Source organism: Lactuca sativa, chromosome 9 (genome assembly GCF_002870075.4).
Source record: "Lactuca sativa cultivar Salinas chromosome 9, Lsat_Salinas_v11, whole genome shotgun sequence".
In the NCBI taxonomy this organism is placed as follows: Eukaryota; Viridiplantae; Streptophyta; class Magnoliopsida; order Asterales; family Asteraceae; genus Lactuca; species Lactuca sativa.
The window spans coordinates 211,825,948-211,849,524 of NC_056631.2; the positions used below are offsets into that span (position 1 = coordinate 211,825,948).

Genomic DNA, 23,577 nt, shown 5'->3' on the forward strand with positions numbered 1-23,577 from the left:
AGAACTTTATAAAAAGTCTCTCCCCCACTTAGATTCGACTAAGTCTTCACATTACATGAGAATTGAAGGATTTCCAATCCGTATCGCTTTCTAATATCCCACTGATGACAACCTGTGCCTGCCAATGCTAGCGTTTAATCGTTGATTAAACCTTGAGATCTCCCATCCTCGGAAGTCTCGATGAGTAATCTTGAAATCTGATCCAGTCTGACACCTCAGTCCATCTAACATGCTGTCAATTGAAGACCTTAATCTTCACTCTAGCTGACGAATCCTCGTCCCCACTCCCAATTTTGCAGTACCACTGAACTCCAACCGAACACAGCCCATGCGAAAACACAATTCTCTTGAACATCCAATGACCAACCACTTATGCATCTAACACTCGCGACTGACACTACCCTCTTCCTGTCACCAGTTCTGTCCTAGCAACGGTAGTGCCTTGAACTCCAAAGTTCATCCATAAACAATTACCGACCACGCCTGAACAATGATAGAACCCCTGAATGCTGACTTCACTGGAGAACTATAGCTCTACTCCTGATCGAGTATCCTCTAACTAATTCTTCTGCACAGATCCCGACAAAGATCCGGAATAATAACGGTACACGCGAAACGCGTTCCGCAAGATGCGTCCCTCTGTGGGTTCATCAAGGACCTTTCAGCATGCAGGATGGTATATATGATCCTTGATAACCCAAACACTACCAGAAACCGACCCAAGATCCGACTTATCCAAGCTCACTCGCAATCCCAAAGCGATACGTATTCCCAATATCCATCTAATAAGATGACATACCCGCAACATTTGGAGTAATATTGATCCCCTTCTGCTGACATGACCAATCCTGGTACCCTGTAGCAGCCTGAACCCTTGGAGTGACAAATTCCCTCGTGTACTTTCTCGTATGCCCTGCACTGGCTCAGGCCCTGCTGGCCTTTCACCCGATGATCAAAAGTCATGGGTGTCTTCCCGGGACCCTCTACTATACGCACCCGGTACAAACCTCTCTTCTTAAAGCGCTCCAAATCGATCCTGCATCTGCAAATCTGGGAAATCATATCCTTCAGGGTCTGACACCCTGTCACGCTCACTACCTCGTTTACCAATGGCTAAGGTGCAGCAACTGTAACATCCTCTGTTCCCAAACTGGGTCACAAACTATTCCCTGAAGCTTCTTAGATTTTCCAAGACTCTCACTGAGTCGAGTATGGATCCTGTGCTTTTAGTAGTACAGGCCCAATACTACCTTCCACACCTATCCATATTTCCTCAGCAATCCTCTCGGATCCTCCAAGTCACTTCCTCAACTGGTACACCCAAGTCTAACTGAGCCTCACTATTAACTCAATGAATTATATCCTAGGCTTCCCTAGGTTCCCGAACTCACCTAGTCCTCAGCTGCTGAAAGGTTCCCAGTAATGTCAACTAGCTACCTCATGAACATAGCCACATGCAACAGAGATCAGATAATCCTTAGAGTAAAAGACCCAACCCTAGAACGGTTGGACTCAGACAAGAGCTGCGCAATAGGGTCAAGTCTCTCACTTTGAGATTATCCGGCATGTGTCCCATGTGACCTAGCATATTCACTTAATAGTTAGCTCACATTACTAAGACTCCCACAAAGCATAGAGCAAGCAACATTCAGACAATGGAAAACCTAACCATCATATTCCAATCAAATCATTCTATCCTCTAATCAGGAATTTGTACATGCAATTCAAAGGCTCATACAATCAGGCATAACCTAAACAGGCAATCCTATCACTGATTGATCAGTACTAGCATGCAAGTCTACAAGCACATACAATAGGCATATAAGGCATCCTCCTAGATCCTTAGCCCTAATCTAGCATGCAATACTCATAATCATGTGATATCATACCATAACATAACATGTATTGGTATCTTAGGGAAAACTTACTTGAGCTTGGCTGATTGCACGCATCACACACTTTGTTCTTCTCAAAGTTCCTTTCTCTTTTCAGATTCTTTTCAAACTCCTTTTTATAAAATAGTTTTACTTTTGAAAATTTTCATACCAAGCCCTTAGTTTGAGTTCAGACACACCCGAGAGTATGTTCGAATCCCTCAAACCAAGGCTCTGATACCAACTTGTAACATCCCAAAAATACAGGCCAAAAATTTCATTTTTTAAATACGTCATTATAAAACCAACAGTGTAATAAAACTTCTGTAATATCATGTCATGTCAAAACCAAAGTAGAAATAATCAAAGATGTTATCATAAAACAATATCAGAGTGTAATCCCAAAGATCTTATGTGCGGAAAACCATAGTGTGATGCGCTGCGATCAAGCAGGCTCCTTTCCTTTAAACACGAAGTACCTGAAACCAAAACTGAAAACCGTAAGCACGAAGCTTAGTGAGTTCCCCCATCATACCAGATACCGTACAAGCACATAACATATATACTGCCGGCAATTCTGGGGTGCTCGACCTACCCGGTACGGCCGTTCTGGGGTGCAAACCTACCCGTACTGCCATTCTGGGGTGCCGACCTACCCATGCAGCCATTCTAGGGTGCCTTCCTACCTGTGTCAAGCCATTCTAGGGAACTGACCTACCCATGTCAAGCCATTCTGGGGTGCTGACCTACCCGTCGACACTAACAACCGACCCTTGAGGACTATTCCACCCCTACTGCTACTATCACACATATCATAACATAAACATACTATCAGACATATCTGGGGTGTCTGAACTACCCTTCGGTCCTAACAACCGAACTTGGGAACTATTCCCCTCCTACTACCACTATCACATATAACATATCGTGCCAGCATATAAACATATCATCACATACTATCAGGCATATCTGGGGTGTCTGACCTACCCTTCGGTCCTAACAACCGAACTCTACTACTATCACATATAACATATCATGCCAGCATATAACATATCAGGTAGTAGCAAACCTAGATGATATCACAAAGACAATCATCTAACATACAACTCCTACTGGTGGGCCGACATTGTGGCCGTAGACCCACCGCTACTGGAAGGTAACTCACCTCACACTGCTGAAGTCCCGAAGACACAATCCCACACTTGCTGAAGTCCTGCAGACTCGACCCCAGCTGCTGGCTAACAGATTCCCGAACTGTCAACACCAAAATAACACCCAATTAATAATTGGGTCCCAATACATAACCATAAGTACATTCTTTGGGTGATTACTACATTACCCCTAGCTTGGCTTATTCAAGCCCAAGGCCCAATCCATAGGCCCAAAGTCAATTATGAATCAAAGCCCAACACATGGCCCAATTTTCCAAATTGGGCCTAGGCCTATACATGGTCTCATTCTAAGGCCTAACATCATATAATCATTAAGGCCCAAACTATGGCCCATCTATGGCCCAATTTTCCAAATTAGGCCCATGCCCCTTACATGGGCCTTACCCTAGGCCCATTAAATTACTCTAGACCATTTGCTTGATCTTGGATAGCCCATTTAATAACCCAATCATCAAGGCCCAACAGAAAGGCCCAACAATAAACCCAAGTGAAATTAGGGTTTCACATAAAATGATGATTAGGTTTAAGTTTCCTACTTAACCCATTAAGGACTTAATCCATTAAGTCCAATATTGATTAGATTAATCTTTGCTAGTGATTAGTATTTAATATCTCAAGTTATTAAATAATTCTCGTGTGTGTGACCCGATTAATTCTTAAAGTTAGGTTTTCATTGGCATTAGGGTGTTCCAATCCAAATATTATCCCATTTATCAATTTGTTGGCCTTTTATGACAACTATGGCTTTATTGGGCCTAATAAGCCCACGAAAATCTTATTAAGCCCATATGTGTTTTATTGGGTCCATTAGAGTTCATTAAGCTTCATTGGGCCCATTAGAGCTCCTTTGAGCCAATTAGGGTTTCTAGCACCCCAAACGAATCTATCACAAGAGGCAAAGCGCACCGCCACCCGACACGGCGGCCGGTGGCGGCACCACCCTAAGGTGGTGGTTTTCCATTTTCTTTTCATTACTCTTCTTTTTGTTACATTTTACAATGCTAAAACCCCAAATAATCACACACACACGCACACACAAATACAACCACATATACATAGCAACCTAGTGGCGGCCGACGGTGGCGAATGGCGGCAGCCACCATGGCTGGCGGCCATGGTGGGTATCTTTTCCATTTTCCGGCCATCAAACACACCCTACACGACACCCACTCTACTGAAGCAATAACCAACGCACACAACATGTTGGACATGAAAAAAACACCCCATCGGACATCTCCAGGCGGCAACATTGGCGGTTGTGATGACAGCCAACACCTCAAGTGGTGGTGGCGGCGGTTTACCTTGCTTCCCTGCCCAAAATAACACACACATTCCACTGTTAGCTCCGAAATCAACCCATAAAGGCGAGCACACGCACCATCAGCCACCTACAAGGTACCGGAACATCGCCGGAATGCCACCGAGGTGGCGACAGACGGCGGCGATGACTCAAAACGGCGACCACAAGGCTGCCGACGACAGCAATCGATATATATAACATCGGCTCACCGGAAATAGCGAAGGATAGGAGAGGGGAAGGTGGTAGATGGGCTTACCAACGGTTTTCTGGTCGCTCCCGGCTCTCATAGCAACAATACGCACTCATCTGTCGGTCTTGGCGGCCAAACCGGTCGAAACGAAGATTCCGTTGGCGGAGCTGTGACGGCGGAGTTCCTCAGCAAAGCAGCGATGGCTGGAGGTGTTCCAAAGGTATCGGCGGCTACCGGACATGAAGAAAGAGGGAAGGTAGCGGCTGTTCCATCGCCTAGGGTTAGGGTTAAGGGTTAGATTAAATACCCGACACCCTTGAAACATCCATCCATAATGGCAGTATTGGCCCCTCCCTCATGAAATTATTTCAAAATAAACCCCCATAATTACCATTTAAACCCTGACCTCGAAAATCCCTTTCAGATTAAGTCCCATATTTTACCAAACAACCCCCATCTTCTAAAATCTTTACAATTCGGCTCCCTATGTTACCCCTTTAGTCCCCTATATCTTAATTATGACATATTCAGCCCTTCCACCTCTTTTCCTTTCAAACTAAATCCAAATAATTACCATGGAGCCCTTGTCTTCATAAATATTTACAAGCTGAGTCCGATTCTCACACTTTTAACCACCAATTACTAAATTATGCCAATTTACTCCTTGAAACCACCCACTGCATATATAATTATTTATTTTAGTCTACCATTCGCTCATTAATTAATTTATTTAATGTAATAAATAAATGGGTGTTACATATGTTTCTAAAGAAAATCCAATATTTTCCTTATAAAAGTCATGTAGTCCTAAATGTTAAGGCAGAGAATATGTGTGTGTTTTATACTTATAATGTTCATAATGGAAATGTGTATCCATAGAAAATCCAATATTTTCCTTATAAAAGTCACGTAGTCCTAAATGTTAAGACAGAGAATATGTGTGTGTTTTGTACTTATCATGTTCATAATGGAAATGTGTTTCCAAAGAAAATCCAATATTTTCCTTATAAAAAGTCATGTAGCCTTAAACGTCAAGACCGAGAATATACAAGTATTTTTCCATACTTAGAGAGTGATTCATGCAAGTTTAAATCGGCATAATGTTTGAAGGAAATACTTACCAATAAGTGAATAAATGACTCAAGAACACATCAAAAGTGTGGTTGAAAGTTGAGAGAAAAGAGGCCCTCTTGATGGTGTAAGAAATGTATAATGTTTGATGGTGAAGCAAATGATCAAGGAAATCCCATGCATTTCCTTATATGGAGGGTTGCTGGAGCAAGTGGCTAGGGTGAAGGGATGTTTGCCTTGGAATGTATGATGTGGATAAGGTTAGACCAATGAGAAAGTGACACATAGAAGGCAAGTGGGCACACTTGACCCACTTGTGGTGTAGAATACTCTTCTTATTGTAACATAATGATTTATAATTAATACATCCTTGAAAAATAATTAAAATAAGAGTTCTAGGGGTTAAAAATGATAAAAATATAAATTTTGTGAAAAATCCCGTAAAAAACGGGCTTAGGAGGCGAAAGTAGTCGAAAACCGGCATTAGGGACCGAACCTGCGAGGTTCGACTCTTAGGAGTGTGAGAACCGAGAGGGAACCGAGAGTAGGAGGGGAAGACCGAAGGTCCGAAGTGGGGGATGCGAGGGTCTCGGATGGGGGGCCGAAGTTCAGTCCTCGCTGCGGGCTTCGGTCCGAGATGCTTCTGACACTTTTGCTTTTGACAATTTCGTTTCCTAATAAGGGTTTCGGCTCCTAAGAGGGGTTTCGATTCTATATAGTTGTTTTTCGAGAAATCTTTTCGTTTTGCGTGATTTTTGACCAAGTTAAGGGTCGGGATGACCCGGATGACTATAAAAAGTTTGAGAGAGATTTTGGGAGAGATTTGGGAGAGATTTCACATACTTGGAGAGATTTGGGAGAGATTTCACATGCTTAGAGAGATTTGGGAGAGATTTAACCTTAGCCATTATTATCGCATAATCTCGCAAATGCAAGGTTCGTGAACCCAGTTATGCTTCGTTAATGATCCTTTTAAGTCTCCGAAAAGGGTCCTTAGTCGTGTTTTGATGCGTTTAACTCCCTTTTTAAGGTTTTTACATTGTTAACACATAGATTCTTCGAGACACTTGAATTTTTGACATACAAATGCACATTTTTATACATAGAATAACTTTTTAACATACAAGTATTAGTTAAGTTTGACCGCTTTGACTTGTTGACTTTGACTTTATCTTTGATGGTTGTCACAAATGGTCCAAAAACTCAATCTAAGAGATCTAAGGAGATAATCACCAAGTTTAGATCTTTATACCTTGAAATGGTTAGAAATGAAGCAACAATCCTAGATCTGCAACCTCCCCTTTGAACCACCACCTTTCCTTGCTGCTTTCTTGTTTGGAAAATGGATCCACAACACCAAGATGCTTCTCTAGTGACCTTCAAAGCTCCAAGAACACTCAAATATGGATTAGGGTTTTGTAGTAGCTCCTTTAGGGTGGAAATGGAGGCTGGCCTTCGAGACATAAGGTTCTTTATATAAGGCTCAACCTTAAATTTAGGGTTTGGGCGTACTTCTCGTACACTGGGCGTACGCCCGTCCGTACCCGCGACAATTCTCCTTTATACGTTGGGCGTAACCCATCTTACGCTGGGCGTACACTCGCGTCTACCACCTTGCATGCATGGTACTTTCTTGCCATCTTTCTTCATTAAGAACCAATATTTCCAATAACTTCAAAGTGTTATAACTCCTTCATTCTAAGTCCGTTTCCGACGAACTTTATACCCACAAAAAGGTGGCGAGAAGCCTTACGCTCCTAACTACCCACCCAAGCCTTAAATTCTTTCGAATAAAACCCGAGACCCATAAAAGACCGAATCGCTTATATCCTGGGCTTCAGAAACCACAACCGAAGTACTTTTCAAAACGGGGTGTTACATAGACATTTGTATTGCTTAACATATATATTTTGATTTGTAATCAGGTGAATTTAGTGACTGAAGACCTAGAAAAACTCATAGATTTTGAAAAGGTCACATCTATGTAATGGTTTTGCTTGGCTTATATAATAATATGATGATTGTTAAACCTCCCTTAAACTTTTGGATTATGAACCTGATGAAACAAAGACTATAAGATCATTTTTCTGCAAATGATGTTTCGTATTTATTAAAAGACTTTCAAACAATTATATTTTGATAAATTAAAGAAGATGTGTTTCAACCAGCCCAAACTTAACCCATTTATTATACGGTTTACGTGGGCCAACCCAAAAATGACCTGTATCAAATTAAGGTGTAGCAACTGGTTCTTGGTGTGTATTCTTTTGTTAAATACTTTGCATTTTGACATTGGAATCGCCGAGTTGAAGGTCCAACTCGCTGAGTAGAAGCGAGAAGGGACACGAGACTTAAGCGATGGACTCGGCGAGGCGGGTCCTGGACTCGGCGAGTAGACCCTGTTTGGACAAAAGCCCTAATCCAAGGGTTTGCACCCTATTTAAACACCTTAACTCGGCCTCCTTAGTCCCATTTGCTCCCAGAAGACCCCATAGCAAACCCTAGCCGTTATTGAAGCAATATAAGGCATTTGGAGTGACTTTGGTGCTTTTGTGATCCAAGGAGGGAAGGAAAAGCTTGAAGGAACAAGAGGAGGCTAAAGGGATCCGAGTTTGTGCACCATTTTCAGCTTATTGAAGGTAAAGAGCATGTACCTTGCTCTTCCATTTGCTAGATCCCATTTTGTGAAGTTTTAGGGCTTTTCTAAGCCATTTTGGTCACCAACCATGATTGCAAGCATTGATTGGAGTTGATGTTTCGGATCTAGGCCCTTATAGGGGTTACAAGGCAGAAAGGAGTGACTCTTGCACTCAAAGAAGGCCCCATGCTTTGAGAGGGCTTATTTAAGGACCTTTTAAGCTCAAAGTCCCATGCAAGCACGTAAAGGTTGTAACTTTACTTGCTAGATCGATTGTAGAAGTATAGATCTATCTTTTGATCAAGGGTTGTACGTCAGAAATCAAAGATTCAGTGAGTGGTTGTGACCAACTCGACGAGTCCGTTCTTGGACTCGGCGAGTCCAAGGTTCTGTCACATATCAGTTGAGGGTCATAAGGACCCAGTTGAGTGTGGAAAGGTTTTAAGGGGGTCCCAAGGAGTGACCCAACGTTCTGGACTAAGCCATTGTTCTGGAAATTCATGGGACTCGGCGAGTGCATGAACAGACTCGGCGAGTCCAAGGCAATCTTCTTAAGGATGAAGATAAACTTGACGAGTTGTTCATACAACTCGGCGAGTCAAGGACAGAACCTGTGTATCAGTTGATGATGAACTCGACGAGTTGTTCATACAACTCGGCGAGTCGGATGAGGATTCAGTCGATGTTCATTTAGAAGGAAAACTCATCGAGTCATCGACTAACTCGACGAGTAGAGATGGGTATGAGGTCTAATGGAAGGATAGGGACTCGGCGAGTTGGCAAGCCAACTCGGCAAGTCAGGTCAACTAGAAGTTGACTTTGACTTTGACTTGGTCAGGGGTAAAATGGTCATTTTATCCTAAGAGTAGATGTCAGTTTCTGACTAAGTGTTTTGTGGGAAATATAGCCGGAGGATTTCCGGAGCAGCAGCGGCAGCGACAGCAGTAAGAGGATTCCCGCACAGTTCAACAGCTACTACGAGGTGAGTTACCTTCCAGTAGCGGTGGGTCTACAACCATAATGCCGGCCCACCAGTAGGGATCGTATGTTAGATGTTTGTTTTTGTGATATTCATCGGTGTTGCTACTACCTGATATGTTATATGCTAGCGTGATATGATATGCGATAGTGATAGAGTTCGGTTGTTAGGACCGAAAGGGTAGGTTAGGCACCCCAAATATGCCTAACAGTATGTTATGATATGTTTAGCTGCTAGCATGATATGTTATATGAGATAGAGGTAGTAGGAGGGGGAAAGGTCCCCGAGATTCGGTCGTTAGGACTGAAGGGTAGGTCGGACACCCCATATATGTCTGACAATAGATTATGCTATGATATATGTGATAGTAGTAGTAGGGGGTGAAATAGTCCCCGAGGTTCGGTTGTTAGGACAGAAGGGTAGTTAGCACCCTAGAATAGCTCGACATGGGTAGGTCAACGCCCCATAATGACTTGACACGGGTAGGACGACACCCCAAAATGGCCGTACGGGTAGGTCGGCACCCCAGAATGGCCGTACCGGGTAGGTCAGGCACCCCATAAATGCCTGGCAGTATGTATGTGATGTGATTGTATGGTATGTGGTACGATGAGGGAACTCACTAAGCTTTGTGCTTATAGTTTACACTTTTGTTTTCAGGTACCTCTTCAGCGAAGGGGAAGGAGTTGGCGCAGTAGCGGCACATCATACACACACATTGGTTTTCCGCATTATGAGATGTTCTGGGATTGTACTCTGACATTATTATTATTTTCATGCTTTGGTTTTTAGACACGAGATATGTTTTTATAAAATGATATGATCGGATGATGTTTTACTACTAATGTTTTGCAAACCACTTAATTTAAATGAAATTTTTGGGCATGAAAATTGGGTTATTACATAAGGTCAACCCAAACCCGTTTATTTATATGTATTATTTTGTGTCATGTCATGTCTAGAATTGCCACTCCTACATTATTGAGGGACTAAATATGTCATTTACAAAAACTTAAGTTTAACTTGGACGTACCTTAGTAAATATATATTTTAAATATATTAACTTTTAGGATGAAGTTGGAAGTTGTAAGATAAAAATGTTGGTCGAAAGTCATTTGGGTCAAAAGCTACAAGTAGCAAATAGATGGGCTAATTATGCCAACTTGTGAAAGAATAGAACCTAACATTCCTCCTTCCGAATTCCTTCTTCTTCTCTTCATTTGACTAGTGGTTAGAGGTTCCGAGGGAAAACGTTATTGAAAGCCTATGGTGAAATTTGAAGCCAAAGTTAAAGATCTAGAAATTTCCAAGTCTATTTCATCTAACAAAAATTCCATGAGTATCACATATGTTGTTTTCAAAAGAATTAGATTTGTCATCTAAAAAGGATTAAGGGCGCAATTTGTTGCCCGTTTACCTTCCATTGATATGTATTGACTTTTTTCTTAATTAATTAATTAATTTATTTTTTTAATTTTTAAATATATCAACCACAATGTTTTTATATCAAGTATAATGGTGAATTATAACTTTATAATATTAAACTAATGATGTAAGTTCATTTCTTTAACAAAAACTAAGGGTGTACGTTATTTGGTTTGGAACCGGAGAAACTTAAAACCAAATTAAACGAAAACCGAATTCGAGCCAAAATAAATTTCAAATTCAATTTTCGATTTGTTTTCAAACCAAACCAAATTATAAATTTGGTTTATGGTCTAGTGGAGTCCGAACCACACCAAATCAAATTATCGAATTTAACTAATTAACATTTTTATTTATTAAATATTATATTTATTTAAGCTTTAAAAATCAAATAAACAAATTGAAAACACATTTTGAGATTCATATTTCACAAACAAATCAACTCCTCAATTCCATAACCTCAAAAGTTCCCTCTAATCCATTCTCGTTGTCTTCCTTTCTTTTCAAGCATATATGGCAGTGATATACTTTTTCCCACTCCCTCACTTTGTCGTCGTTGCGATTGTTGTATGTTACGATGGTCATTGCCCATTCCTTCTGCCCACCGTCTCTAAAGCATGAAGTGTGTTTGTTGATTATATTTCTTTTTAAGTAATATCTACTATAGACTGTTCTACTATACGTTTTAAATCGTTTATTTATGTTTGGTTTGGAATATTATTTTTGATGTTTGAAACATTGGATTTTTTTTAACCTTAAAATCCGGTTTCCTTAATTTTCAAACCAAGCCAAACTGAATTGTAATTCAATTTTCGGTTTGGTCTAGGTTGCCTTAAATTTGGTTTGAACCCGAAAAATTTTTTAAACTAAGGGGACCAAACCTAAGAAACCTAACAAATCTATAATCGTCCTCTATATAAATTAGGAATAGAAAAAACATTATAAATGGTCCCTATGGTTACCCAAAATCTGAAGTTTAGTCCCCGTGGTTTAAAAACCTCATAGATGGGTCCCTGTGTTTTCAAAACTTTTGAAGTTTGGTCCTTTTTGCTAACTCTGTTAAGTTTGTCCGTTAACTGAAGGGTATTTTCGTCATTTCACCACCTCAGGGACCATTTATGATGTTTTCTCGTATTTTTTTAAAAAATAAAAAATTAAGCATAATTAAATATATAAAAGCTCTCTCTCTCTCATCAGCAACCAGCACATATATTGGTTTGTTCTTCAATAATCAAGAACACACATATAAACATACCACCACCACTACCAAGATAAGCGATAAAGTAACCCTCAAGGATCAATCCTATGTCGTCTACAATGCATTGGAAGCCTTCCACCCACCCTTTCTCCTACATTGACAAACCCCCAAACCAGTGAATTCAGAATCGTTTCTGGGACAATTTTTCTTTTTTGAATCTGAAATCATTTCTGGAAGAGAATTAAATACATCCTAACCCTTCTGCAAACAAACATACAAAAAAAAACAGATAAATAAAACCCAACACTATTCATCATTTTGAACCCTTCCTTTCCCATTTTTTCCATTCTTCTTGTTTTTGTTCTTATTTATACACCAAATACCCACCTGCATCAAACAATTCACACATCAAGAGGGGCTGTTTTGGGACAAGATCCAGAATAATCCCAGATTTCATGTGTGGCTTTCGTTTCTAGAATGATTTGCAACCAAAAAAACAAATAAAGCTCTAATAGATACCCAGATGTGGAGTGGTTTCCGCCCAATAAATACCCATATATGTAATCGAATCAATCAAATCCTAAAGAGAAGAAGAAGAAAAGATTTAGGGGCTGGGAGAAAGAAGACACATAGAGATGCAAACCTAAATGGGTTATTGCTGGTTGCACATACTAGAAAACTTGGTCCAGGTGTGTCTATAAAAAGGTCAAAAAACTGAATTCAGATGAGCTGATCTGAGAAAGAGGAATTAAAGGGTGTATACCTGATGTGGATCAAGTTGGTGGGTGCAAGAATGACTTCTGCATTACCTAGATGAAAGGGTTGACGACTGCAAGTCGATTGAAGGGAAAGGGGTAGGAGACTCAGATTCGTCGGAAAAATCAACATCAATCTGGGTTTCTTTGAGATCGATTCATGGATGAGATAATAGGGTAGTGGGTTGCTGAAGGGAATGATGTTTCATCGGAGGTGTGTTCACCGGCGGTGAGGTTTAATCCTCAGGAGGTTGAGTAAACGAGGGGGGATGCCGATGATATGGTTGAAGCTTTTGACTATGAAATGTTCAGTGATTGTTGAGCATGGTGGGATTGGGTAGGATGGAGCGGTGGATTTGCCACGGTAGGTGCAGTCGGTGGTCCTAGAGGAGTGGACGATGGAGGTGTTTGATTTGGAGTTAATGATGAACAAGGATATTGAAGAGGAAATGGTTAGGTTGTTGTAGGTATGAGTGTGTATGAGAGAGAGAGAGAGAGAGAGAGAGAGAGAGAGAGAGAGAGAGAGAGAGAGAGAGAGAGAGAGAGAGAGAGAGAGAGAGAGAGAGACCCATTGGATATTAAATTTAATTATTTTTTTTCTTTTTTAAAAAATTAAAATAAAAGAAAACCTCATAAAAAGTCTCTGGATAGTTAAATGACGGAAATACCCTTCATTTAACGGAAGAAAACTAACGGAGTTAGCAAAAAGGACCGAACGTCAAAAGTTTTGAAAACATAGGGACCATCTATGAGGTTTTTAAACCATGGGGATTAAATTTCAGATTTTGGATAACCACAGAGACCATCATTTTTTTTTTTTTGGAATATAAAATAAGAACGTAAAAAATACCGTATAAATTTATAATATTGAAGTAAAAATTAATATTAATAAAAACAAAAAGTATAAAAATTATGTAAGCACTAAAAACATAAATTCAAAATATTGAACAAAAATCACAACTTATAAATATCAATTATTAAATCAAAATTTTTTGATTGAAAAAATATAGATATAATAAATCTTAATTTCGAGAAATACTCTGATTTTGTATTTTATATTATATGCTTGGAAATGTATAACTTAATTTGGTGTTAGCCACTCTAAAAATAATAAAGGAAAGGAATATATAGTTACCTCACAAAGAAATACAAGATATTATGATATTTATGTCAAAAGTAAATATAAAAATATAAATTAAGTTTAGCACCTATTCTAGATGCGAACAACCTTTACTTTTTAATGATTTACCTTATTTCATTGTATTATAATATTATATTTATTTATTTATATTTAAGTGATAAAGTTCTTTTCTAAAAAAGGCAAAATGATCAAGTGAAGGTTGATTTGTATACCCTATCGTTTTGAGTTGGAATGCTTATCGCGCTCATCTTCCAATTCCTAGTCTTTATCCTCTTCCTTTCTTGACTTTTTAGTAGTTTTCTTCCAATTGAATCCGCTATATAAATATTATTCACATATTATAATTCCACCTTCCACGCAATCCACACAATTTTTTATTTCGTGAAATATTATTTAAAAATCGAAAAAATAAAATTCTTATCAAGACCGATTTACATGATTTTCATTTTTTAAACGATTATATTTTAAGATGATATTTCAAAGTAAACTTATTGTATAAAATATTACTGACAAAAATAGTTAGATGAAATCTAGATGATAAAATTTGTATCTTTTATTTAATACTAAAAGTTGAAAATTTTTATTTGTATATAATTGTTTGAGAAAAATAGTTATAAGTTTTTTAAAAAATGTAAAAATATATAAAATAACATTTGAATAATAAACATATGAAATTTTTTAAAGTAACATAGTAATTTTGTTATACCAGAAAGTCAGAAACTTTTTGTATAAACTCTAGTTTTAGAAATAATTGTTTGTTATTCTAAAATAATAGTTTCAAATTCTAATTTCAAAATATATATTTTTTATTCATATTTAGAGAAAAAAACAAAAACACAGAAGCTGCTAAAAGGACTTAAAAACTCGTCGCCAAAATTCCATATCATTAATAAATTTAGGTGATTATAAAACTATGCCCATGCATTATTGCATTGTTGAATATAAAAAGAGATTTAAAAAACAATTTAATTAAAAAAATATAATAACTTTACGTGTATAAGAAAAATAGAGAGACTGTTTTCGAAAAGCATATAAGGAGATTCACAAAAGGGTGTTTCCAAAGTTTTGGGAGAGGCTAGAACTCTAGAAAGCAAAGAGAGAACAGAAGTTGTACATCGTGCTTACACAGTAGTACACTTGATGAACAGATGAGGGTTGGATTACGACCATTTCTGCGTTCGATCAAAGTTGTAAGTATACTAGTTCTTAATTTGTTACTTTATGTAATAATATTTATTTTTCCACCATTTTTTTTGAAATATTGAAATATGATCATGTCAAAACACATCGTATTTGAGCAAAAAAGAATCAAAACAATCATCGTGTGTGTATGTGGTTAGCAAAAGAAGATGATTGTACCTTCTGAGAGAGATAAACGAAGCTGATTTAAGCCATGGATGAAGCAGATAGTTGAATTAGGGCAAAATTGAGTTGCTTGCTGAGATGTTCTAGTTATTTAAGCCATTGATGAAGCAGTTAGTTTAATTAGGGCAAAATTGAGTTGCTTACAGACATCATCTAATCTTCTCCCTAACCATTTAATCTTCACCCCACAATCAATTCACCATTTGCATATCAATTAATTGCTCTCGAAATTGAGAAAAAAGTTATGGAAGATCAACAACTTCAGTCAAAAACCGTTTAATTTTCATCCCTTCTCCTTCATCTTCTTCTTTTCGATACAATCATAATCATAATCACAACTCCGATTCCGATTTTGTTTGTTAGGGATGTCGACGTGGGTAATTACATGGAAGAAGTCTGTGGACTTTTTGTAGAAATGAATGTCGATGTAGAAATTGAAAAATGAACTATTACTATATTCAGAACTCAAGAAAAGATATAAATGAATTAATTCAACATCAGTTTAACTATTGAAATCTACTTTAATAATATAAATAAGAATCTAAAAAAAACTTTATTGACATATTAAATATATGTTGATTTATAAAATTTTAATTTTATATTATCAATAATCAATTTTGTTTTGACTAAATTATATGACATGTTAAAGTTATATTTGTTTCGAAGTGAAGGAGCAAAAATCATCAGTCCCTTTTTTTGTTGGCAGACTTGAAATTAAAGATTAAAATAAATGTAAATATTGAATCAGCAAAAATTAAATGTTATGTTAAACGTTATATTTGTTTCGAAATGAACGTGCAATAATATTAAGGATTAAAATACATGTAAAACTTTACTAAATATATAGCATTATTTATTTATTTGTTTATTTCTGTAAATCTAAAATATCTTTCATTAAAATACAATCAAATGGTGACCAGACTGCTACCATAATATGTTAAAAGAACATGGTAGTCTTTTTGATGAAGTAAAATGGGTCCCACAGACAGCTACAGACCCAAACCATATAATGACATACCATGCATCCTCAATCCAAATTATAAAAATTTAAATTAATAAACAATAAGAATTAAATTGTAACGATCAACTCTATAACAAGATATTAACTACTAAATAAACAGATCATTTTCAACAAAAATTTACTTCAATTAGCAATCATCATAGTTAACCGTTCTTAAAAATAAAAATTAACTTTTTTTAACCAAATTCAACAAAATATGTACTCAACATGTAATAATTACAAACTTAAATGTTTATATATATATATATATATATATATATATATATATATATATATATATATATATATATATATATATATATATATATATATATATATATATATATATATATATATATATATATATATATATATATATATATATATATATATATATATATATATTTTTTTTTTTTTTTCAAAAATACAAGTACGACATTAGTAGGCAAGCTTTTCAAAAAAACAAGTGTGGCATTAGTCGACAAGCTTTGCTAAACGAATTACTAGAAATAGCAATTAACAATGTTAGATATTAGATAAATATAGTTTTTATTTATTTATTATTTTTTTAATAATTAAATAGTGATTGGGCTCAAAATAATTGAAGATTTGAGACCACACCAAACGGGTGAATTTTTCATTTTTTATTTAGAAGTTAAAATATTGTTCTTCGTATTCATCGCCAATGCTCAATTGGTCATGCTTGATTCTAGTTCCTTCTTCATTGGGTTGGGACTTTGGAGCTTGAATCACATGAATCTTCTGACATATAAATATACTTTTTTATGATCAAGTAATTAAAATACTTTAAAAAAATATCAAAATCAAAAGACTTTGGTGAAACATTACACTTTAGACGAGCTAACAAAATTCGAGATCGACTGAAATTCATGTTACAACAGAAGTTTCTAGTTTTTACTTTTAATAAAAAGCTTTTGAATCCAAAAATTAGTTAACTAGTTTTTGGTAGCTTTTATTTTTAGTTTTTAATTAATGTTACATAAAAGCTATAAACTACTTTTGCCTAAAATTTCTTCGTAAATAAAAGCTACATCTTGACTAATTTCGCCAATATACCTTTAAGATACGGAAGGGCTTTATAACAAATAAATAAATATTGCCAATAAAAATGAAAACACTACTTTATGTAATAAAAAATGATTTAAAACGAGTTTGATGACTATAATTAGAAAAATACGAAACTACTGTTGTCCTGAAAATCCCAAAATGGGAATTTGGACTTATCTGTTTATTACGTCACATTGACACCTGTAGAAGCCTAGTTATTCCAATTGGACTGATGAGTTGGCCTGAGCAGACAGCTTTCCTATTTTTAGTAATGGCAACATAGATTTCTCCGCCTTTCTTGGAACGAAACGATTGTTCTTGATCTGGCCACCAACACCCAGTTGGTATACATCCCGTTTCTCTATATATATTCGCATGTATCGCCTCTAATTTGTTTGATAAAAAAGAATTAGCATTTAGCATTCTATATAACCAGCAGGAAACCCTCTAATTAATCCGAAAATGGCGCAGTCAATTCTTGGATCTTCTCCTCTATACAAATCCGAGTGTTCGAAATCGGCTGCATCAACAACAACAGTAACCCCCTTCTCTCTATCTCTCTATTTAGATGTATATGTCGTACGCAGATAAGGTGTTCGACGAAATGTTTTTCTGTTTTTTATGACCGATTATTGTTTTTGTTTTGATTTCCGTGGCAGATCTCTGGTTCCAAGTTGAAGTTTTCGGGAATTGAGCAGACACACCTCGGATTTCTGAATTCTTCCAAGTAGGTCTTGTAAAAGTTTTCAGTTCATATTATTAAAGCTATGCTTACAACTTCTTTCTTAAATTCTCTGTATGTTTCAAGTGTGCATCATATCTTAATTGCAAAATCTTTTTATTATCCAAAATACGATTCCCATTTGGTGCAGATTGCAATATGCCACCATATATATATACATATCCTTACGTTTGATGATTTATTTATATAGGAAAAAAACATATATTTAACTTTACAGACATCATTGCAACCTTCGGGATTGGACCCAAGAGATAAGCATGTCTTTATTTTGCTTTATGTTAGCTAATGGCCTAATGCTGCAATAACAATATATATATATATATATATATATATATATATATATATATATATATATATATATATATATATATATATATATATTTTTTTTTTTTTTCTAAAATTATCCACCTCATTCATTTACAGGAGCAATCTGGCTTTGAAATTGAAAGCCTCAAGGGAGGGGGTCGGTTTGGTTCAAGAAACTAAAATGGATCCCCCAAATCTTATAAAGAAATCCAAAGATGGAAGTGATTCATTCACTGAAATGAAGCAAAGATTCCTGAGTTTTAAAAAAGAAAAATACTTGTAAGTGACAAAAATCTTACACCTGAAAGTTTCATATATTGAAGATTCTTAATTAATCTGAGACATTGTTATTCTTGGATAGGGGAAACTTGGAGTGCTATCAAGAACTTGCTGAAGCTCAAGCCCCAAAGGTATGACCAAATGACCATTTTACCCTTGGTCTATAAAATGACACAAGTGCAAAATGAAACATAACCTTATTGTTTTCTGTTAGAATGGGAACTGTTTGGTTGACTAACAATTGTAAGAACAGTTCCTGGTGATTTCTTGTGCAGATTCCCGAGTTTGCCCCTCTTATATCCTAGGATTTCAACCTGGTGAAGCCTTTGTAGTCCGCAATATTGCTAATCTTGTTCCACCATTTGAGGTATTATTATAAATTTTTTTATTAATAGGCACAAATTAAATGAAAATATATTGATTTTGAGAGTTTCATGCTTCATTTGTACAAGTTTTATCATCTTCTTGATTTCATGTGCAGAATGGACCATGTGAAACAAATGCTGCACTTGAATTTTCAGTCAATGCACTTCAAGTAAGTATTACTTTCTGTTAATAATTATTATTATTACTGATGGATATAAAACCGTAATTCTAATTAATGATAAATTGATAATGAGAATAAATTAATTGCAGGTTGAAAATATACTGGTGACTGGCCATAGCTGTTGTGGAGGCATCCGTGCCCTAATGGGCATGGAGGATGAAGAAAACTCAAGGTTTTGACTTTTGACTTACAAAATCTTTTTCTTTAAAGTTTTTTCATGTTATATTTTTCTCATATAACTTTTCTTGATTTTTCAGTAGCTTTATCAAGAATTGGGTGGTGGTTGGAAAATCAGCAAAATCAAGCACAAAAGCCATCACTTCTAATCTCAGCTTTGACCAGCAATGCAAACACTGTGAAAAGGTGCTTATGATTATTATTATCATTTTTTTACCAACTTTCTATTTTGATATGAGGATGAGGGTATTCTCGTCTTTTGCACAGACGAGAGATCAATAGTGAGTCCTTGTAGTTGTCCCATCTTTTTGGGTGGATTTTGTTTTTTGCTATTTTTGTCCCGTTGATACTTGACTATTTTTTTTTCTTTATCTGGACAAAATGACTTAATGAGTTAAGTAAAGAAAAATAGCTTAATGTATTAAGACATTAACCCTTTACCTATTTGTTCTCCTTTTTTCCTTACAACTTCTCTTACGTTAGTATTATGATTCTTTTTGGAATGTAAGGGTAATTTGGTCATTTATCCAGTCCAACACATGTCAAACACTGTCTGACAACTTTAACTTTTCAGGAATCAATCAATCATTCACTATTAAACTTGCTTACATACCCATGGGTAGAAGAACGAGTGGCAAAAGGTTTGCTTTCTCTACATGGTGGCTATTATAACTTTATAGATTGTACATATGAAAAGTGGACTCTTGATTACCAAAAGCGCAGTCAAAAGCACGAAAAAGGTGGATACGTCATCAAGAATCGTGAATTTTGGCAATAATGTTGTGGTGTTCTTATTCTTCTTGATAGTAACAACTTTATAAAGGAACAATATATTACAAGAATGTTGTTTGTGGTGTATTATTGGATGTAATTTGTGGGATGTTGTTTGTTTGTGTAGCTCTTGATATGAGAATGATGAAATTTATGTATCCTTTTTGTGGTATATATATACATTATTGTTGATGATTCACAAGTGAATGCTTAACATGGCAATTGTTGATATGGTGCTAGGTTGAATCTTTTGTATATTTCTTTATTAGTCTTACTTTATGATGCCCAATCAAAGTGTTCTAGGTTGAATCTTTTGTATGTCACTGCATAGACATCTCCTTCCAAACCTCTAGAGATGAAGATTAGGCTGTCTGTAGGCTTTCTTCCTCGTGTTAGAATTTCTTTCTTTAGGCGGGATAGATCAATAGTTTAAACCTTTCTTACAATTCATGCTGTAAGTCTTTCTTTTTATTTATCACCTACTTTCAACGTGTTCTAGGTTGAATCATTTGTATGTTTCTTTATTGGGTCATATACTCTATCCATTGTCTATCTACTAGGACATATCATCTGTACTACATCTTTCTTTCATGATACCGCAATATCACTCTTTCTATATACTCGTGGCATTTCTTTAACTAGAGGGCCCTTTCTTGTCATTTCGCAAAATGACAATTTTTTTTTCTTTTCTAAAATTCTGGACCAAAACCTTCAAGGTTGGTCAATCTACGAAACTCATACTTTTTAGGTTCTTTATCTTCACATATCTTCAAACGTGTACCTTGATCTCTTAACATGGTTTATCACAAAACCAACTCATACTCTATGTTTCTCATCCATCTTCCATAGTTTAAGACTTCAAGACTAGGAATGGATACACCAAACCTAATTCACTTGAACTATGACTCTGATACAAGTTGTAACGACCATAATTTTCTAACATCTAATTTAAGGGAAATATAAGAGTTTTATCTACAATTGCGGAATTCTACTCAAATTAAAACACTTTACTTCCCGGGATAAATCATGGATTTACAATAAAAATCTATATATTTACATGAACAAAGAATACAATAAATAACAACCGACTATCTAAGTCTTGACCTTGTGTTTCTGTCTTCTCTTCTGGTACAACAGATGCTGCTATCTGGACCTGCAAAACATAAAACATATTTACAACATCAGACATTATGTGTTTAGCGATTTTTTCTATAACTTTTCTTTTCATTCTTCTTGTTTCTCTTTCTAATACTCTATTATCTCCAATCTTTCTCTATTAGCATACACTACTATTCTTGCTTCTTTTATTTGTCTCTTTTATCTTTCTTCTCTAATCCTTCTTTCTACTCTTTCTCATCTCATCTAACTCTTTCTCTGTCCTATACTCTAGTTCTCATACTCTTCTCTTACTCTTTCTTAGCCTCTTCATTATTCCGTGTCTTCTCTATCTCTTACTCCGTTCTCTATTCTTAATTGGATTTTGACTTCATTATGGAATGATGGGTAAGTCTTTTTGGAATGAATTATAATAAGAATACACTACTTTAGAAGTTGAATTCAAATATGATTGGATGAATGAGATCATTGAAAAACTATGTTGATCTCTGCTATTCAAGGATCACATAGAAATATTTGTGACTTCGAGAGTATACTTAATCAAGCTAAGATGCTATATGTCACGAAAGAACACCAATCATATTCTCCAAGATATTTAACTATACTTAGAGTAAAGTTAAGTATGGAGATGATGTTGGATTAGTGTCTAAGTCCATAACTATTTTGGTATGTACTTGACCCGATGGTGCATGGTCCTTTTGGGTTGCCTTCACCAAAGCAACTTGATAGGATGAATTATGGAGAGAAAGGATTAATTATGATTTATTAATATATTATGAGAATAATATATTAAAGGAGAAATCATATTGTTTAATTAATATTAGTCAAGAATTAATAAGAATTAAGTTTGTGGCTAAAAGACATTAATTAAACTTAAGAGGACTAGAACTGTCAATTGTGTGATAGTTGAATATTGAGCTAATGGACTCCATATTAAAGGGGTGGACGAATTCTATGGGGAAACCCATTAGAAATCGTCTAAAGGCCTTTAAGAAAGGGGTTCATGGGTTGCTTAGGGCCTAAGCATCCAAATTAGGGTTTCCTTGTTAGATAACCCTAATAGCCTCACTATTTAAAGGACCCTTAAGCCCCAAAAACGTGGTGAACTTGTTCTATAGGGTTTCCACACGTTTTGGGTAGCCTCCTTCTCATCTCTTCTTCATCCTCTTGCTCTTGGTGTTTGTGAACCATTAGAGGAGTGACATTTGTGACTCTAAGCTTTCTAAAGTCAATACAAGAAGGATTTGAGATTGTTATTGCTACATAACAATCAAGGTATGATCTAAACCCTGATTCATATGTTATATTGATTATCATATATTAGATCTAGGGTTTATAGTATTGGATGAATTGCATGTACAATAGAGAAACCTATATCCAAGCATTAGGGTTTGTATGAGCACATAGGAAGTTCTTATGGCTAAAACCCATTAGTGGTATCAGAGCCTAGATTGGTTTCTATTGTATTGATGCCTTGTTTATTTGTTCATGCTTGAAAAATTCGATTTTGTGAGTCTGCCTGATGAACTTGGCGAGTCCCATTGTGGACTCGGCGAGTAGCCCTCCTACTCGGCGAGTCCATAAGGGTACTCGGCGAGTTCGAGCGTCAGAAAGAGGGGATTTCGGGATTTCTTGCTGTTTTACTCATGGATACTTGCCTTATCTGTTTTAGATCATTAAAATCCGATTTTATACATATTTATGAGTAGATCCTTGATTAAACAAAAGATAATTACCAATTAATTAGATAATAACTTCCTTATATGATAAAGTTTGATTATTTGTATTAATTAGGTAACTTACTTTGCAAGAAATTGAAATTAGGTCAAATATAGATAATGATAAAATAAATTGTTTAATTTATATTATTTTTTATTTGATCCTTGTGTTATGAAAAGTTTCAATTTTTCCCCTTTAGGTTTTATAGTTTAAATTTGAACTCAAAAGTTTTGTTTTGAAATTTAAATAGTTGAAACCCTAATGTTTTGAAAAGGTTTCAAAACTTGCCCTCAAGTTTTGGAATTTAAATTTTGATTAAAAAGTTTGATTTTGAAATATTTAAATTCTAAACCCTAATGTTTTGAAATGTTTCAAAACTTGCCCTCAAGTTTTGGAATTTAAAAGTTGATTAAAAGTTTAATTTAGGAATGTTAAATTCTAAAACCCTAGTATTGTTTTGAAAAGTTCAAATCACACCCTTATGGTTTTGTTAATTAATTAAGGTGTATAATTAAAAGAGGTTTAGTAAATCCATAAAGTTTTGGTGTACAAGTTAATTAAATTAAAAGTATAATTATTAAATTAGACCAATTAGTATTTTAAAAGTACAAAATACACCCTATACTATATATAACATTAAAAGTCTAACATTATATATATGTATGAGTAAAAGTCAGTCTTACCGTTAGTAGGCCTCATTCATGAAGCTGGTCTATAAGGGGTGTTTAAGGAAATTGCCTATAA

General features: G+C 35.8%; 1 protein-coding gene across 7 annotated transcripts; it reads left to right on the plus strand.

The window, feature by feature from the left end:
• Positions 1–14,687: 14,687 nt before the first annotated feature.
• On the plus strand, positions 14,688–20,200 carry LOC111899045 (beta carbonic anhydrase 5, chloroplastic). Of its 7 annotated transcripts, none has more exons than XM_042897995.2 (11): positions 16,777–17,520; positions 17,648–17,713; positions 17,836–17,903; positions 18,109–18,195; positions 18,342–18,503; positions 18,586–18,634; positions 18,757–18,870; positions 18,985–19,038; positions 19,140–19,222; positions 19,308–19,413; positions 19,802–20,200. In XM_042897995.2, exons 4-11 carry the CDS (start codon positions 18,176–18,178, stop codon positions 20,003–20,005), a joined length of 792 nt encoding a protein of 263 aa, XP_042753929.1. In that variant the 5' UTR covers positions 16,777–17,520; positions 17,648–17,713; positions 17,836–17,903; positions 18,109–18,175; the 3' UTR covers positions 20,006–20,200. The 7 variants fall into 7 exon arrangements, with proteins under 7 accessions (XP_023750696.1, XP_023750697.1, XP_023750699.1 ...); XM_023894933.3 differs by having other exon boundaries at positions 17,019–17,520; positions 18,109–18,177; XM_023894928.2 differs by lacking the exons at positions 16,777–17,520; positions 18,109–18,195 and adding an exon at positions 14,688–14,933.
• The last annotated feature ends 3,377 nt before the right edge of the window (positions 20,201–23,577 follow it).